Below are 13947 nucleotides of genomic sequence, written 5' to 3'. Positions count from 1 at the left end.
CATTGGGGGCTTCCCTTGGATCATCTCACTTAATCCTCCTGGCACTGGCCTTCCCCACAGCCAGGCTGCTTCTAGTACCTCTATCCAGGGCTTTCCCACCTCAGGACCTCTGCTCAGGCCAATCCCTCCGCCTGGTATACCCTTCCCTTAGCTCTCAGCACAGCCAGCTCTTTCTCATCCACCAGGTGTCAGTTCAAACATCAGCTCCTCAGAAGGTCCCCCTGACCAGTCTGTATAAATGGCCCCCCCACTTTCCTCCTTTTATTCTCTATCTTAGCTGTGTTTTTCTTTCACAACACTTTCATTTTTGGGATCACATATTGGTCTGTGACTTGCTTTGACCACTAGAATGAGGTGTAAGTGTTGTTGTCATGCAACTTCTGAGTCCAGGTCACTACAGGCCTTGCCGTTTCCATTCTTGCCCTCCAGGAATCCTGAGACCACCATGGGAGGGACCAGTCTGGCCTCCTTGAGGACAAAAGGCCACAAAGAGGGATACTCCCAAATGTCCCCACTAAATCCAGCCCCAGAAACCCTCCAGCAAGTCCAGCAGAAGACCCGCCCAGCCAACCCACACAATTGAGAGAAATAACCCTTGTTCTTTTAAGCTACTAAGTTTTGGGGTGACTTATGACACAGAAATAGATAAGTAAATCACCCAGCAGACTGGACACTTCATGAGAGCTCACCACAGGCCCCCAGGGCCAGCACACATTATTCCTTGGGAAATAAATATTGCTCAAAAATAATAATGAAGTCAAACAAGAGCCCTGTAAGACAGGTAAGTATTTTATAGATGAAAAAAAAAAAAAAAAAAAAAAGATGCTCAGAAAGGTTAATTAACTTCCCCAAGTTCACACAGCCAGGGAAGCAGAGTCAGAATTTGAACCCAGGACTGCCAGATTTCAAAGCCCATGGTCTTTCTATTATACTAAAAATACAAGTCAAGAATTATTTTAAAAGCAACTTTCAGAGTGTGTCCTGGATTAGCATATATATTCAAATCAATCTCATATTTAAAGCATCTATTTCTTTTTTCTTTTCATTTATTTATTTATTTATTTTAGACAGAGTTTCATTCTATCGCCCAGGCTGGAGTGCAGTGGCTCAATCTCTGCTCACCACAACCTCTGCCTCCTGGGTTCAAGCGATTATCATGCCTCAGCCTCCCGAGTAGCTCGGATTACAGGCGTGTGCCACATCTGACTAATTTTTGTATTTTTAGTAGAGACAAGGTTTCACCATGTTGGCCAGGCTGGTCTCAAACTCCCGACCTCAGGTGATCCGCCTGCCTCAGCCTCCCAAAGTGCAGCATTACAGCGTGAGCCACCATGCCTCGCCCTGAAAGCATCCATAATTCTATAAATTACATTAATATCTAAATTTGCAACAGGTCCCCTAAGGAAGATCCTAAAAGACTCGAAGATTCAGCTGGGTCCACCCTACCTACCAAGGAAGGAAAGTCTCATGCATTTTGGAAAGATTTTCTACATGGGTTAAAATAGTAGTTAATATGAAAAGTAGCCAAATCCCTTTGCCCTGAACCCTTAATTTTTCAAATAAAAGGTTAGTAACTAAGTTGTGGAATTATTTTTTTCTAATACAATAATTAAGAAAAAAATCACAGTAAATCAGAACAACTTTATAGTCTTTACATGATTTTTAACTTGTTCATACTTCAACCAAACAGTTGCCTAATTTGACAAAAACAGCATTGGAAGTGAAGGGATTTAGAATATGCCATTTTAGCATACTGACTGTTTCCAGCAAAGGCACTTTAGAAGCAGCAGATGTAGGAAGGGTTCTCTGATCTCACCCTTTCTACCTAAAAGCAGGTCATAAAATTTCCCAGGATGAAGGTGCCTGCCCTCCTTGTACCAGGAAGACAGCATTCTTATCACCGGAGACTGGGAGTCGACTGGATTAAATCTGCACCAACAAACCCACTAAAATAACACTTAGTTTCTCCCAGTGCTTCCTAGCCAGGGTCCCACAATGTAGTGCCACTAGCCCAAGCTCTTTTGTCTTGTCACACTCCATACTTCATTGTTCTTTGTGTAAACATGTACAATACATAGGCTTTGGGGCCTAATGGCTTTTTTGGGTCTTGATTTTCCTTCTAGAGACTCTCATGTACATGTAAAAATATTACATACATTTGTATGCTTTTTTACTGTTAATCTGTCTTAGGTTCATTTAATTCTAGGCCCAGCCATGGTACCTAAGAGGGTAGAAGAAAGTTTTTCCTCCTTTTCAGAAGTGGCAAGGACACATTCATGACAAGGGAAGCCTTGGAACCCAGGCTGGCATGAGCACCACCCTGTCCGTCCATCACAGCTGCCATACAAGGTCCTAATGCCACAGCCCTGTAGGCTGAGAACGAATGTCACAGGGAAAGGGAACGTTTTTACCGTGAATTACAGTCTTGGCGTTAAACGAAGTATTGAGATTCAGTGAAAAACTTGGACTTTACCTTGGCATTGAGGCTCAAAGAATTCTGATTAAAATAGAAAAAGAAAGAACATCCCACACCTCATTATGAAGTCACAGTGATTATATCTCAAGAAAATCCCTTGAGTCCGTCTCTACTGCCAGAGTTCCAGACCTCATCTTTGTTTACCTGGATTATTTTGAGAACTTCCTAAGGAGGCTCTCTGCTTCCTATCTTGCTCCTTCTAATTCATTCTCCATGCTGGTGTCAAGAGGGATATTTCAAAAATATCAACCTTTTCATATCACTTCCCAGTTTTAAATCCCTTGACAGTGACCCAATGCCTGCAGGACAGAATACGAAGTCCTTCACATGTGACAGAATAGATCCTTCAACATTTTCCAAGCTACCAGCAACCCATGGGGCATCTTTGTGCAAATTAGAAAAAGGTGCCCCTTCCTCAAGATGCTTTCCTGTCACCTGCTATAAAATCATCATCATCAATATGCAAATCTGCAATGTCTTCCATGATTGTGATGCCCCTTAGATGAGGCACAGCTGTGCCTTGCAAACCTACACATCTGAGCTGGCTGCCCACTCAGGTCTTTTCTTATTCCTCTAGGTCCTCTCCTTGAACTTCCTCTCTCTATCCCATGCTTCAGCCTTAATGACCTGTCTGCCATCCCCTCTCTCCTAGCCCCACGGCTTCTCTTCCCTGCCCCTCTGCCTGGCTGACTCCTCTTCACACTCCAAGACTCAGCTCAGCTACCTCCTCCTGCTGCTCTGGGGAAGCCCTTCCAGCACTTCTGTCTCTCTCCTTTCTCCCCTCCCTCCCTCCCTTCCTTCTTCCTTCCTTCTTTCCTTCACCCTGGCTGTAAGGCTGCCCCTCCCATATGCTCTCATGGCACTTAACTCCTGCCATTAGAACTGTTGACCTTTCTGTCTCAGACTGGGAGCTCCCAGGCAGGAGGAACCATGTATCAGGCAGCTGCCTGGCAGTGACTAGCACAGCATAGGCACTTAATAAAAGTTTAATGAATGAAGAATATGCTAAGTATTCAAGACTGCAATTCTCCTCAGTAGTCACCATTCCTTAAATTCTCCGTTACTGGCATCTATGCAGAGCCTCCAAACTGAGCTATCAGAATGTGCCTGGCCCTCTCTGAGTCTTAGCGGGCAGGTCTCTAAGCCAACGTGACTGCCCCATCCTGTAGAGCTGCTGTCCTCAAGTGGCCCAGTATCTGACATGAGACAGTCCCACACACAGTGCAATAATGCACAGCACCATGGTTAGACTGAGGAGGAGTGTGGGTAGGGCAGAAGCAGGGAATGACGTCAGGAAGGTAACTGAGGTCCTGTTATAACTGACCTCCAGGGGGCCTTTGGTGCCACCCAGCAATCCCATGACTTTCCCAAGCCCATCCTCCCGCCCACATTCCTGAATGACTCTCACACCTTCTCCCTACTCAACCCCGAGCCCTCCTCTCTTGCTTCTTGCTCTGACCTTGTTTGTTATTCCACAGAGAAAACTTTCAAAAACAGCCAGAAGAGAACGTCCACAAGCTCCCACCACTGCCCCCACCCACCCCGCCTCTGGCCCATGCATTCTGCTTTCTCTTGTTTTAATCTTTCCCTCTCAACAAAGAGCAACTTCTTCCTTCTAACTGCTCAGCCGAAAAGCCTTGGAGTCACCCCAGAGCCCTCTCTTTCTCTAATATTCTACTTCCGGTCTAGCAATCCCCCAGCAAATCCTGTTGGTTCTACCTTCAGATGATATCCACAGTCTGTCCACTGCTGTCACCTCTGCTGACACCACCTGGGTCTGAGCCACCATCATCTCTTCCTCATGGATTATGGAAAAACTTCCCATCAGGCCCCCTTGCTTCTTCTCTTCTCTTCTCCTGAGATTTTCTTTCAATACAGTAGACCCAAAGAGCCTTCTATATAACATCATTTCTCTGTGCAAAACTCTCCATGGCTCCTGTCTCATTTTGAGTAAAAGAGAAGGCCTCTCTAGTGGCTGACGAGGGCCTCCATCCAGCCCCTGATGCCTTCCCTTCCTACCAGTCTCACCTTCCCTCACTCCACTTTCACACACCTGGTCTCTTTTTGTTCACTGAACACCCTTGGTCCAGGGCTGCCCCTGCCCAAGGGACTTTGCACTTGCTCTTTCCTATACCTGCTTCAGTGAGGCCTTCCCTGACTGCTCTAATTTAAATCTGTAAACCTCACATTCCCTAACCTCCTCTCTGTCTTGTTTTTTCAGCAGCGCTTATCACCAAGGCTGCCTCCAGTCCATACCTGAGTTACTATGTTGCTGTAGAGCCTGAACTTCACTGCCAAGGAGAGCTCTTCAGAAACCATCTTCTCTGCTGGCCCACACCGTGGCGCTGCAGGAGGAGGGGCACTCATGCTCACACATGACTGGCACTACCTCCTCCCCAGTGACCACCAGGCCTCTGCTGGCGCCCTGGGGTAGGAGAGGCAAACTCAGGGGATGTGAGCATGAGCCCGATGGTGCCCAGTCGTGGGCTGTGTGCGTGTGCTGTGCCCTTCCTTTGGTGCAGGCGTGCCCTTCTGAGAACCTGTGCCTCCCTGTGGATGCCGTGATGGGTTTATGTAGGAAACTCCCCATGGTTCTGGAACCCAGCGCAGAGGCCTGGAATCTTCTCACATGAGTTAGTTTATGCCTATGATGTGAATGGCTCCCCCTTAAAAGTGGCACCCATGTTCAGAATACAACTCTGCCTCTCACTGTCTAATGAATTAGCTATTTTCCTTGCTTGGGTTTCTATATTATGTATGTTATTATCTGGGTTTCTCCACAGGAATATAAGCTCCAAGAAAGCTGGGAATTTTTTCTGTTCTGTTCACTGCTAAGTTCCCAGCAGCCAGAATGGTACTTTGCACATAACAGGGAATTTAAAAATACTTATGGAACAAATGATTAGGTAAATGTAACACCCACATCCTCTAGTACTCACCCCTTCACCCTCAGAGACAGCTTACTGCACACCACTGCTACTCTCTGCCAGGGGCTTGTTTTGGGACTGCAGAAGCTCCTCAGCCTTCCTGAAGGCCAAGCTGTAAGTGCCAGAGGGTGAATGCCCCAGAAGCATTAATGCCTCCACTAATGGCAGATAACTGCCATTACCTGCCATTGCACCTTTATCATGGTTCCCTTCACTCCCTGACTCTCTCCCTTCCTGGGATCACCTCCCAAATAAATGACTTGCTCTCCATTCCTTTTTCAGGGTCTGTTTTCGGGGAACTCAAAAAAGACAACAGACCACTGGCTGCCATTGAAGGTCTTTGAGCAAGCTGGTGATATCTAATACAAGCTCTGCACAGTTTCCTATGTCAGATAGTGCCCTCGTAAAAGACAGGCTGGAGTGGGGACTGATGGGTGGGGAGTAGGTCAACTAGGAGACACCTGCAAGGCACCTACCATGCTCTAGGAAGGGAGACTTGGCCTGGGATGTGGCAGTGCACAGAGGAAGTAGGAAAAGAATAAGGGCATAACATTTTCACTGGAGTTAAACCAAAAGGGAGGTTACTTGCCTTTTATATCTCCAGCTACTGGATCTTCTGAACTTGGTGTAGAAACAGGAAAAATGGGAATTCCTGTAAAAATAGTTTATTAAAAAATACAGAGAATGATTAAGGAGATAGTAAAGTAAAACATTAAGTTGTACTAACTAGGAAGACACCCTCTGTCACTTAGTGAAAAGTAGCATATAGAGACTAATTTAAAGAAAGGCGATATTGCTATATCTCAAATGTGTTTAGTAACTGAAACCAGACTGGCCAGACATTCCCATTTGTATAACGATGAACAGAAATGAATGTTTCGTGCTCACAATAGCTAAGTCTCAGCCTGAGCAGGGATGAGTTTGGCTTCCTTAGCTTTTTTATTGTTTTTTTTTTTTAACATAAAATCAAAGCTTTAAAGAAATATTTTCTTTCATTTTTTTCTCCTGACATTTTGTTTATGCCATAAAACTACTTCAGGTTTCTTCCTCTTCTTTTCACTAAAAAGGCAGGCCGAGCGCAGTGGCTCATGCCTGTAATCCCAGCACTTTGTGAAGCTGAGGCAGGCAGATAATCTGAGGTCAGGAGCTCAAGACCAGCCTGACCAACATAGAGAAACCCCATCTCTACTAAAAATACAAAATTAGCCAGGCGTGGTGGCACATGCCTGTAATCCCAACTACTCAGGAGGCTGAGGCAGGAGAATCGCTTGAACCTGGCAGGCAGAGGTTGCAGTGAGCCAAGATCGCACCATTGCACTCCAGCCTGGGCAACAAGAGCGAAATTCTGTCTCAAAAAAAAAAAAAAAAAGGCAAATACAATTTCTGTTCAGCCTTCTACCAAGACTCACAGATATAAAATTCTGATGTGGTGTCTCATCAACCAAAGTAGGACAGTCTCCACTCAGAAAGTGGATGCAATTTAAGCAATTACCTGGGGTGGCAGGTGTGAATGAGAACATATAGTTACCCATTCATGTGAGTCCTGCCCCCATGTCCCCACAACTCAATATGCTTTTCCTATGATGGCTCTGCAGGAGTCAGGAGGGTGGGGCCAGGAAACATCTGATAGAGTGATACAGAGAGACAGGCTCTCCTTGTGACAGTGTTTCTTTGTCCTAACCCCAAAGCGCAGTTTTCCCACTGCTGCACAACAAACAGAGCCAACCCTCATCACAGTTCGCATAGCTGGTTTCACAGATTCTCCTGTTTCATGCTCTACAGTGTTTCTGACAGATATGTATTTTTTTCTCTTGGTGATGCTGAGATGTTCACTTAGATCACTGCAGTGGGGTGGAGTCTGGGTGCTTATAACTTGGCCTCTTGTACAGCAGGAGAGAGGAAACATTTCCCTGGGCTCCTGAAACACAACACACACTATATGCATGCAGATAAATATCTGGAAGCCCATGATATTTCTCCTACATTTAGGAGGAAAAATCACACACATGGATTATTAAGTTAAAATTGCCAATATTTGACTTTTTGACCTACTGAGATGGCAATTTCTGTGGCACAACATAACACTTTGGAGATAAATAAGACTGTAAAATGTACCAATATAAAATTTATATTCCAAACTTTCAGAAACACTTTTACATAAATACAATCCACCTGGCCCCATTTCTGTCTCTCCTTCCCTACCTGTCCACCATGCCTCAGAGGTTAGTGCACAAAAGCCAGCTATGGACCAAAAAGGGTGGCCTCTTGTTCTGCAGTGGGTACTTACTCAAGCAAAATGGGAAATTGTAGTATCCAATTGCACACTTCTCACAGTTGTCTCCGTGGAAATTTGGCTTGCAGTGACAGCGGCCTGAGCCCTGTTCACAGCCATCCGCATGCTCAGGGTCACAGCTGCAGGCTAAGAGAAATCCCAGTTTTCAAAGGATCCGTCCTTCACTGCACTTAACAAAGCAAATATGTTCCAACACTTCCCAGGCAATGTTCCACACTTGATCCTTGGTCTATAGGTATTCTTGAAAGGGCACAGCCTATTTCCCACCTCACACCTGATTGATGGTTCTCACTGCTCGAAGCTCGTGAGCTGTCAGAGATCAGCTAGAGCGTCCACACAGAAGTTCTCATGGATGTCATTTATCCCACTGAGCATTGCCCAGCTCACTGAGTCAAAGGCAAGGCCTGCATGCTACAGTCAGAGGGGTTGGGGGTGGGGGTGGGGGTATATGCCTTAGTTCTGTTGGGCACAGCCCTTTCTAGCTATGAACCAACTGTGAATGTCCACAAAGTGGTCATCAATACACAGTTATGATACAGATGCAAGTGTGGAGTGCCTAGACATGGAGATAGAGTCTGTGGACAGCAGACCAAGACCCATAACCCAAATGTTAATTTGAGTGAAATGGCTTACTGAAGGCAGCTTTTGCAACCAAAAACGATTATCAGGCATGATTATCAGGCTTGCACTGGAGTAAGGCATAGTGCAAGTATAAGAAGATTGTCGACCTCCCACTTGGGGGCCTCCCTTGACCTGGCAGGTGCACCCTGGACAGGGAAAATACTGTCACAGCTCATCTGAATACATCTCCTGTAAAGACCTGGGTGACCTGGCATCCTGGTGTCCTTTGCTTAATTTATTTAGGATTCATGTGTCCTACTGATCCTTTATGCCAAGCCTCTAATACCTCTGTGGACCACTTCAATGATGAAAAAACTAGAAAGGTGATGAAATAGTGAGGCTCCTAATGAGGTACAATTACATTGGCAATGTCCTGTTTTCCTTTCCCAATGCCTATTCTTTGTAGGCACAAGACAGGTGATAGACATACTTTGCAGCATGATGTGGAAGAAGGAAGAAAAGTGAAAACACATTTTTTTTAACAACTAAGAACGCCCTAGAGAGAAGTAAATCCATCTACATATTCCTTGGACTTTAATACCCTCAAATGTTAATGGTATGATTAATCATGGAGTGGACACAGGATTGACTTCAGGACTGGAATTGCTTTCCAACTGTGACAACCAGACAACTTGAAAGAACCAAGCATTGAATAGGGTATAGGTTGCACATGTAGGGAAAAGTCTGTAAATCTGACCCAAGATTCATAATTCTACAAGGAAAAACTAGAGGCATTCTTCTATATAATAGAAGAGTTATGGCACAGTCATGTCAGACAGAAAAGAACTATATCCTGGATCTAGCGGTTAGCGGTTTTGTCATCTAGCCTAAATTATATATAACTACTCAGACTGTTTGGTTTCTCCGTATCTAAAAATGAGGACAATAATACAATGTCCTATTTGTTGTAATAATTAAACAAGACCTTTGTGAAAGTATTTAGGTAATGCCTCATATATGGCAAGTACTCAACAAATACTAGCTATTTTAAACAATGTGACTATTATTAAATCCTTATGAACTCATTACTGTGTTGTCTTGTTCTAATTCAAGTTGTTGTTGTTGTTGTTGTTGCTTCTGAGACAGAGTCTCACTCTGTCATCCAGGCTGGAGTGCAGTGGCATGATCTTGGCTCACTGCAACCTCCGCCTCCTGGGTTCAAGCAATTCTCATGCGTCCACCTCCAGAGTAACTAGGATTACGGGTGAGCACCACCACGCCTGGCTAATTTTTTTCTATTTAGTAGAGACAGGGTTTTTCACCATGTTGACCAGGCTTGTCTTGACCTCTTGGCCTCAAGTGATCCACCTGCCTCAGCCTCCCAAAGTCCTGGGATTACAGGCCTGAGCCACTGCCTCCAGCCCAAAAATTGAAATTATTAGAGATCATAGAAACATGTCAAAACAACAGAAAATGGAGAAACTAACATTTATCACAGGCCTAATATGTGACAGGCCCAATGGTAAGTATTTTCCTACATGCTTTTGATTGCATTTTATTTAATCTTATGAAATACATTATCATTTCCATTTACATGCAACAAATCCAAAATTCAAAGAGACTATGTAAGTGACTGAGGTCACATAGCGAGCACAACTAATACTCTGAAGAGAGAGGGCATGAAGGAAGTTATTAACTGATCCAAAGTTAGCCTGATGACTTCGCTGAGGCAGTACACACAGGCTAAGATACACCAACTTGAAATGAAACTTACGGATGCAGCCATCAGGGGCATCCACTGGAACACCATAAGGGCGGTAATAGCCCTTAGCACACTGTTCACAGTTTACTCCAGCTGTGTTGTGCTAGAAAGAAACAAAAGAAACTTAAAGGAAGGGTTCTGGGGAAGATGATTCTCCTTATTTTGTGCTACTCACCCAGAGGAATAATTCTGTCATATACAATTGTAATTTTGAAGTCACTGAAATAATAATTTAAAAAAGCATTAATCTTGACCTTGACCAAAATTTACCATAGGATTGGCTTAATCTTGGCTCTGGAATTTTTTTCTTATTGGGAGAGGAAAGGAAACATTCCATCAACTGGACAAGCCCAGGCTTTATCCTTGATCGAAGAATTTGCTTTAATGAAGCACCTGACATGTGAGTGAGAAAACACTGAAGAGGACTGTTCTCGTAGCCTCATTCAGAAGAACTGACGAATGGATAATGAATCGCCTACAGTTTAACCCAAGGGTCATGGGTGCATTTACACCTTCTCCAATTTTGGAAGGAATAACATATACAGATCCTTGTCTCTCTTCGTTCTAATTTTATCTGTGCTTTAGTCATAAAACCCTTTTCTGAATACCTCTGTTTCATGAATGGAAAATGGAGGCATGAGTCTCATACACGGAGCTCATTTTAAAGTACAATACTAGGCAGCTCTTTCCAGTTCATGGTTAATCCTTGTAATTGCCACATAATTAAATTACCCAACATGCATCATCAGTTTCCAAAACTATGGATCTAGCTCATTTCTGCCTCTTTTGCTCTAACTTGGGAATAATTAGGAGGACAATGTTCTTTCACTAATGAAAAGAAAGGCAATAAGAAGTTAACAAGAACAAAAACACAATTTGACCCACACAAAAGTCTGCACAGAAACACAGAGGGAGAACAAAGACCCATTCTGTATCCTCTCCTGTTTTAGATAATTTTATTAACTACAGACTTTTCTTTATTACCGCTCCTTTTCCCATAGGCTAAAATCTGAATTCACTTTAATGTTGAGGTCTAAAACCACATTGGCCACTTCTGTGACTTGAAATTTACATGCATAAACATGGTGGGTAAATCAGAAACAGCTGTGGCCCACCTTCCCATCCGATGTCAATTAACCCTCAAATCTGTTGTTTGCCACTGTTTCTTACCATAGACAGAGGACATCAGGTTAACTTTGGCTCCCAAATCTTTTATTGTTGGAGTGGGAAATGAGAAAATGTTCTCTGAATTGGGCAGCCCAGGTTTCCCCCTCTACTACAAAGTGGTTAATGAAGTACCTGCTACAGAGAAATTATATTTTTAAGACACAAAGGATAGCAATGAAAGACTGAAAGACCGCAACAAACTAGAGTACTCTGTAGATAGAATAATGCCTGTAGTTTCCCTTGAAATCTCAGTGGTTCTCCAGAACCTGCACACCCTGAGGGCAAGACACACCACGTTATCCATGGACACCATGGTCCTGGTTGGACCAAGGCCAGGTCAAGACCCAAGGACAGTGGTGACTCTGTATTTCTACATTGGAGGTGTGGGAGAGGCGATCTTGTTGGGAGCAGTGGGAACCTGAAGTTGCATTTGCCTGACACTTAAGAAGAGCAAACCCCAACTGTCCAAACTAAAGAGGGTGCTAATGGAATCCATGGAGGTAGCAAGCCCGACTCCTCCCCACCTTAGTTGGTCCATCCTTTGGCACTACTGAGGGAGGCTTTCTATGGAATGCTCACCTACAACCAGGCCCTGCTCTAATCAGCTTTAGGTCTGAATTCCTTCAAGCAGAACTTTTCCAAGGTGCTTTTCCACCTTCAAGCAAACCCTCCATCTCTCTGCCTTTCTGTCTTTCTCTCAATTCCTTCACCACTCTGTTGCTGGCTTCCATTTCTGCGAATCTCAAGCACGGAGAGACTCTGGGGTGGCCCATTCACCAGTCAGCCTCTCTCTGGAGGAGTTTCCCTACTTAGGCCTATAAGGCCTGACATGATCTGGCCTTTGTCACCCTCCAGATTCATCAACCCCCTACTCACTCCCCTCCAGCTACACTGGGCTCCTTGGGAAGTGAAGGGAAGGGAATGGAGGAGAAGGGAAAGGAAGGGGAAAAGAAAAGAAAAATTAACAGACTGGAAACAGTGAAACCAACATAACAAGGACACAACTAGGGAGTGAGTTTAAGACTTAGATCAGCCCAGGTACAGTGGCTCACGCCTGTAATCCCAGCAGCTTGGGAGGCCAAAGTGGGTGGGTCACAAGGTCAGGAGTTCAAGACCAGCCTGACCAATATGGTGAAACCCCGTCTCTGCTAAAAATATAAAAATTAGCTGGGCATGGTGGCACACACCTGTAATTCCAGCTACTCAGCAGGCTGAGGCAGGAGAATTGCTTGAACCCAGGAGGCAGAGGTTGCAGTGAGCCGAAATCACACCACTGCACTCCAGCCAGGGTGACAGAGCAAGACTCCGTCTCAAAAAAAAAAGAAAAAAGACTTCGATCAGAAGTCACATCTCTGTGGAAGAGGTGAAAGACTTTGTTTTAGTTCATGGAGATAAAGTATCTTCATGCATCATCTCAAACAATGGGGATAATCTTCAATCTTAGTTAAGAGCATCAATATTTAAGGGAAAAGAAATCAAGAAGGAGTCAATCCAAAAATGTTGTGCTCCTGGCTTTCTTCTTTCATTACTCTTTTCTTTCAACATTTTATCTTGAAAAATTCCCAACTTTACAGTGAACACCTTTACATTCCCCCACCTACAATTTACCATTAATATTTTACCATATTTGCTTTATCACATAATTATCCATCCATCCATTCCTCTATCCATCCACTAATTCATCTTATCTCTTACGCATTTCAAAATAAATTGCAGCTATCAGTCACTTTCCCCTAAATACTTCACCATGCATTTAACTAGCTGGAATTCAGTATTTGTTTACAGTTTTTTTCTTCTGTTATAAAATTTACAAGTGCAAAAAACTTATAAGTGCAAAACTATTAATTGTACATCCACTGAGTCAAGACAAATGCATACATCTGTGAAATCCAATTCCTTATCTAGATATAGAGCAATATCATTACCCCAAAGTTCCTCTTTCCCCTTCACAGTCAATCTCCATCATCAACTCTTCAAAGTCAACCACAGTTCTGACTTTCTCCACTATGGACTACTTTTACCTGTTTCAGAATTTCATTTAAATGGCCCTGATACTTTTGGGTGTGTGTTTTTTCAGTCGTCATTCACTCAGCATAATGTTTTTAAGATTCTTGCATGTCGCTGCATCCATCAGTAGTTTCTTCCTCTCTGTTGCTCCACAGAATCCCATTCTATAGTTATGCCTGAGTTTCTTCATCCATTCTACTATTGTTGATCACCTGGGCTATTTCTAGTTGGGGGTATTTGCATAAAGCTACTATAAACTTTTTGAAAACAAACATTTCCATTTCTTATGAATAAATGCCTATGAGTGGAAATTGTGAGTCATGGGATAGGTGTATGTTTAGCTTTATTTTTTTTAAATGGCCGTTTTCCCAAAGTAGTTGTACCATTCTGCATTGTTATCAACAATGCATGAATAGGTGTGGTTATTCCACATCCTCACCAAAATTTGATGTTGTCAGCCTTTTTAATAATAGTCATCCTTTAAAGCTGAGGAAAAAATAGCAATCCTGGGGCGTATGTAGTGGTATGTCATTGTAACCTTAATTTGCATTTCTCTGATGACTAATAATGTTAAGCTCTTTTTTTTGTTTTGTTTTGTTTTGTTTTGTTTTTGAGACAGAGTCTCGCTCTGTCGCCCAGGCTGGAGTGCAGTGGCGCGATCTCGACTCACTGCAACCTCTGCCTCCCGGGTTCACCCCATTCTCCTGCCTCAGCCTCCCGAGTAGCTGGGACTACAGGCGCCCGCCACCATGCC

General features: G+C 43.8%; 1 protein-coding gene across 1 annotated transcript in view; it reads right to left on the bottom strand.

Annotated features, from left to right (window-relative positions):
• Nucleotides 1–13947, bottom strand: part of LAMA3 (laminin subunit alpha 3) — a 268808-nt gene that overhangs the window by 173129 nt on the left and 81732 nt on the right. The window contains exons 9-11 of the mRNA XM_063597229.1: nt 10032–10122; nt 7691–7822; nt 5993–6055 (exon numbers count right to left, since the gene is read on the bottom strand). Of these exons, the coding sequence (XP_063453299.1) occupies nt 5993–6055; nt 7691–7822; nt 10032–10122 (286 nt within the window). The remainder of the gene's footprint in view (nt 1–5992; nt 6056–7690; nt 7823–10031; nt 10123–13947) is intronic.

Source organism: Pan paniscus, chromosome 17 (assembly GCF_029289425.2).
Source record: "Pan paniscus chromosome 17, NHGRI_mPanPan1-v2.0_pri, whole genome shotgun sequence".
In the NCBI taxonomy this organism is placed as follows: domain Eukaryota; kingdom Metazoa; phylum Chordata; class Mammalia; order Primates; family Hominidae; genus Pan; species Pan paniscus.
Note: the sequence above shows the minus strand (reverse complement) of the source record. Positions and strands in the feature narration are given on the sequence as shown.